This window comes from Patiria miniata, unplaced genomic scaffold (assembly GCF_015706575.1).
Source record: "Patiria miniata isolate m_02_andy unplaced genomic scaffold, ASM1570657v1 HiC_scaffold_5, whole genome shotgun sequence".
Classification (NCBI taxonomy): domain Eukaryota; kingdom Metazoa; phylum Echinodermata; class Asteroidea; order Valvatida; family Asterinidae; genus Patiria; species Patiria miniata.
In genome coordinates, this window is record NW_024037072.1 from 16866398 (window position 1) to 16871764 (window position 5367).

Sequence of the window (5367 nt, forward strand, 5' to 3'; positions counted from 1 at the left end):
ACGAGTGAACCTTCATCTACAAAAAACCTCGTGAACGTGATGTCTTTAATATTTTAAGAATTCGTTGTACACCTGATGTTTCCAAAAATTTCCATTTTTCACAACGCGAAAAGACGGTGTGACCTTGTGACTCATACGCCCACTGATTGGTTGAGCTCGCGCTGAGTATGGTCTGCTTAATATTCATAAGTCATTCATTGCACGAATAGCGCGTGCTAAACACAATGTTTTCAGGCCAACGTACGTCGACATACATTTACACACGTACATTGTGATTGCAAATCATGACATCTCGCAAAAGTCTTCCTTTTTCAACCGGCGATTTGGACCAAACATTAGAAGTCTCCTGCACGTGTTTCACATCATGAAGCGTATACTTTCCTCTATCTACTAAGCCTTGCCATTTGTTTCGGCCTTTTTAAAAAAAAACGAAGGTACACCTAAAAAACTATCGGCCCTCGATTTTGTTGATAAAAAAATATAATTTTGTTTGACAGGCCATAACAACACTCTATATTTGTCAAAAGCAGTTATTTTTGTTATCAAAATAAAGCACACAATTTCAACTTTTCACTTATATAGCACTTTTTGTGTTTTTCTGTAGTCTCGAATAAATTTTGGGCCATGCGCGCTTGACCTCGGGACGAGAAACTGAGGTCAAACAGGGCTGTGTGCGTGACACGACTACTAACTGGCCAACAAAATGCTCTTATATACAGGAGAATTTGAGGGCATACAAATCGGGATTGCCGGCGTACGCAATGTCGAGCTTATTTATGGCCAGCACCCAATGTCGAGCTTATTTATGGCCTGCACCCTCCTTAAAACATTGACAGTGTTTTTTTCTGAATAGTGAGGGCACCTTGGCTATGGTGTTATTTTAGGAAAACACTGTTTAGTTTTGGGGGTTGTCTGTCTTAATTGCGGATCCAAGAATTAGCTCATCGAAAACTCTTGTGAGGAATGTTGCTCAGTGACCTACAGACATGTAAGGAAGAAACAAATGACAAAGACAAGAAAATCTAGGACATACATCAAGATATCAAAAATTCTTAAAACTATTGTATTTTTCCTGTCAGTAGTTTCGTAAGCGTATGATTCGAGTATGTGTTTGTCCTTTTTCTTTCTTTTATCAATATTGTGACGAAACAGGGGTACAGGTATATGCAGACTTGTGGAGGAGTCTAGGTCATAGGAATAATTTATGCGCGTGATCTAGGACATCCGGTGCGTGCTTATAATGCCGAAGTGCGCGTGGACCAATCAGCAATAAATTGTGCTGCGTGATCAGGAGATTAATAATTCATGGCGTGCATTTGACCAATCAGCACCGCGTATTATGCAGGCTGTGCGCGAATTAGCATGCTTTAGCGTGGGGTCTTGAGATCATCTCGTTAGTTCGAAAGATGGCGTCAATGCAGTAGGAACGCGTTCTGGTGCTGTTGCCAAGTTGCAAGAAGCCCATCTCTGACGGTGGACGCCCTGGTGCGGCTGGGTTCGGGAGTTGATGCTCTGGGTTTAGCTAGCAGTAAGCTAAGTGTTGTCTAGTTTATATTCAGTGAAGTTGTAGCTCAAGGTCTGTTATTCAGTGTCGATTATCTAAGATAATTGGGGACAAAGATTTAGATGGAATACTAGTTGTGAAATTAAGGCTGATTATTGCGACTTGATTAGTGCTAGAACAAAAGGGCTAGGAGTTATAGAACTTGGTTTGAGAGGCTAGTGAGACTGTGATTCGGTGGTAGATTGCTTGTCGTGGGTTGGACACCATTGTATCGGTGGGGTTTTACGACAGAGTCGATCATTGCCGTAATCACTGAACTAGCTTGCCTGACGAGTTTACTCTGTGCCGCGTTCTGAGCACTTGTGAGGGTTACCTGTTTTGTGTAAGGGTTATTGCACGTAAGGTTTATACTGTATGACTCACTCTGAGGGTAACTGGTTTCCCGTGAGGGTTATTGTGACCGCTCAGTTCATGTGAGGGTTTCTTGGATTACATAGCGGAGTCTGCTTTGACGCTGAATTGGGTTGAGGGTTACCTTTCCTCTGTTAGGGTTATTGGGACAGCTCAAACTGTGCGAGAGTTATTGGAACTGTGACACAGGGTATAAGTCATTATCATGTGGTGCAGTTGACCACGTGAGGGTTACCTAAGGCTAAGTTTACTACAAAGGGTGCAGTTGACCCTTGTTATAACCAGTGAGGGTTACTCTCTATATGTGAGATATATGTCCATAATTTATCGCCTCATTAATTGCTGTTATTGTGCATTATTGTATATTATAGTAAATTATTGTTAAGCTGTAATAATTGACCAAATCTATTGATGATTGAGATTCTTGAATAAATCCTATCGATAATCGTCTTTGGAATCACTAGTCTCTGTGAGGTTTACTCAGGTTCACTGTGAGGGTTACCATGTTCACTGAGGGTTACCTAGGTCTGCCGTGAGGGTTACCTGAGTTCACCTTAAGGCCTATTGTCGCTACTTGTATTGCTCTAATTACATTCCATTGATTACTCAATCACAAAACGGTGGTATAATTCCACCAAACGAACAGCCCCTAGGCTTAGTCCACTGTTCGTTAATTGTCCCCCCCCCCCTTGCGTATGGGTAGCCACTCACCCGTTCGTTGGGCTAATAAATATATTTGTGGGATAATAGGAGTTGGCTAGAGGCCTGGGGTAAATAAGACCAGTTTCCCCTGGGTTCCGCCAATCACCGGTTCCGCCACAAATAGTGTCAGGGGTCGGTTTCGCCACAATATCATAACAGGCTGTACTCACAAACTCAAGGTTTAATGCAAAGTTGACGCAAAAGTGACGCAATAAAGTAGACTTCTTTAAAGTACAGCTGCTAGAGTTCGCAAGGGGTCTCGACAGAAGCCTTTGATCCATAATCATCGTTCTTGGCTCTGTGAAAACTAGTACGAACAAATAAAATGCAGATAGATTCCCATAAGTACTTGTAATAAGGTCGTAACGTGAATACATGTCATGCATGTACATGAATGCAAATATCCAAATCCAAAGTGCGGCAAAACATAGGGTGAACATGTCTCTTATCAATCGTCAGGGGTCTGCTGTTGACAATAGCGGCCGCTTCCATCATGAGGGTTCTCAGAGATTCATCATCAAGGTGAGAACCCATCTGTTCCATCAGAGACAGGAGCACTCTTCGCACTGGGTGGAATTGCCTTTCCCACACCCCGCCTGAATGACTAGCAGATTGACTAGCACATTAATCTTGAAGTCACTGAAGTTGCAATTCTCCTTGAGTAGAAATTTCTTGACTTGACCAGTATCCATTTCCTTTAGGGCTTCTTCAAACTCTGATCGTGTCCAAACAAAATTGGTACCTTGGTCGCATCTCAGTTGTCTTATTGGTCCTCGAATGGCGATGAATCTACGCAATGCTCTGATAAAGGCATCAGTACTGAGCGCAGTCGTAGTCTCAATGTGGATAGCTCGGGACACCATGCAGGTGAAGAGGACACCATATCTCTTGAGTTCTTTCCGGCCTTCCCTTATATACCATGGCCCGAACAGGTCAACTCCACAATATGTAAAGGGTGGCGCAGGTTCAAGTCTGTCCACTGGTAGGTTTGCCATCTTCTGTTCTTCAACCGGATTGTATAGCTTCCTACACTTGACGCATTTAGAGATGAAGTGGGAGACGGCAGAGCTGCAGCCAATGATCCAATAGCCGCTAACTCTGATCTGATTGGTAGTCATACTTCGTCCCTGATGACCGGCTACTTCGTGGCAGTGTCGGATTATCAGTTCAGTGATATGATGGTTCCTAGGGAGTATTGTAGGGTGCTTGAAGTTGGGAGGAAGGTCGGCTCTCCTGATTCGTCCACCAACACGCATTACACCATCTGCATCGATGAAATGGTCCAGTCTATACAGGCAGCTCGTCTTTCTCGTGGCCTAGTTCCGTACTCTGGCTGTTTGTCGATCAACTGAGTTGCTGCAGACATCAAGTGAAGCCAGAATCTTTATTTCACTAGCAAAGGCATGTCGCTGAAGGAGTCGAATGGTCTCAACATCTTACTGACGGAGCTGCTCAATTGTGGCTGGTTCGTAGAGAAGGATCGCGTTCTCTCGTAGTGTTTTCATTGGGTCAATCCTCTTGTGCCTTCTTCACTGAGTGGGCTTTCAGATGGGATTTCAGCTTGAGGAAGGCTGCTACTGCTCTTTTAGCTCTATGCCACTGGGAGAACCTTTCCAAGCGAAATACATGAGGATCGCCTTCAAAGCTTCCGTTGTCCCACCATAGGAATCAGAGAAAATTGCGATGCTCTGCGTTGACTTTGATTTGGTAGAACATCACATCTACGTCGCAAATGAGTGCCACAGGTTCTCTTCTGAATCTGCAGAGTACACCCACAAGGGCGTTCGTAAGGTCATAATTTAGTACCTGTGCCCATTTACTACCTTTGCCAGTTTGTTACCTTTGCCTATTTATTTCCTTTGCCTATTTATTACCTTTGCCATTTATTACCTTTGCCCATTAATATCCTTTGCCCTTTAATTTCGTTTGCCCATTTAGTACCTTCGCCCATTGATTTCCTTTGCCCATTAATTTCCTTTGCCCATTTAGTACCTGTGCCCATTTATTACCTTGGCCCATTTATTACCTTTGCCAGTTTGTTACCTTTGCCAGTTTGTTACCTTTGCCCATTTATTTCCTTTGCCTATTTATTACCTTTGCCCATTTATTTCCTTTGCCCATTTATTACTGAAAAACAAAGATGGCCGCTGAATACAAAGGTTTTCACACATAGGGATAACTGCAATAATAGGGACCATTAGAAACGGTGCGCGTACGCGAGACGTGTACGAATACGGCGTTTCCGTATCGCGTACACGCATGCGTTGAAAAGAGGATTAAATTTTGCAGCATGTGCACAAACGTGACTTGTGCGGGAATGCCGCGCTGTCACTTCAATATCACTAAATATCGGACTACATTGCATCTACATTGTTTTTTTCCCTCACTTTTCGTAATGATAACTTTCATACTCAAAATGAAAAAAAAATAAGAATGGATTTCAGGAGAGTGCTATTAAATCCACTTTGCTTACATGTGCACAAATATACATGCAGATTGGTTAGACTACCTCTAAACCAACTGAAATGGAACTGAGCGTTTCATTTTTTCTATAATCTTAGCTCGCCTTCTTTACAAAACTGTTTCAAGGGTGAACCTAATAATGAGCCCTTTTCAGTCAAATGTAAAAGGTTGTTATTAACATCATTCAGTAATTATCCTGAATTGTAACTCCCTAACTTTTTTTATCAGAGCTTTTTTTTTTACATCGAAATAAGAAATCCTTGCCAAGCAAATAAATGTCATATCAT

General features: G+C 42.5%; 1 protein-coding gene across 1 annotated transcript; it reads right to left on the reverse strand.

Annotated features, from left to right (window-relative positions):
- Positions 1–3159: 3159 nt before the first annotated feature.
- On the reverse strand, positions 3160–3873 carry LOC119740739. Its single transcript, XM_038216144.1, has one exon. The coding sequence runs from the start codon at positions 3871–3873 to the stop codon at positions 3160–3162; it is 714 nt and encodes a 237-aa protein (XP_038072072.1).
- Positions 3874–5367: the final 1494 nt, after the last annotated feature.

Coding starts and splice junctions, on each gene's coding strand:
- LOC119740739 (XM_038216144.1), bottom strand. CDS start 3,873: ATGCGTGTTGGTGGACGAATCAGGAGAGCCGACCTTCCTCCCAACTTC.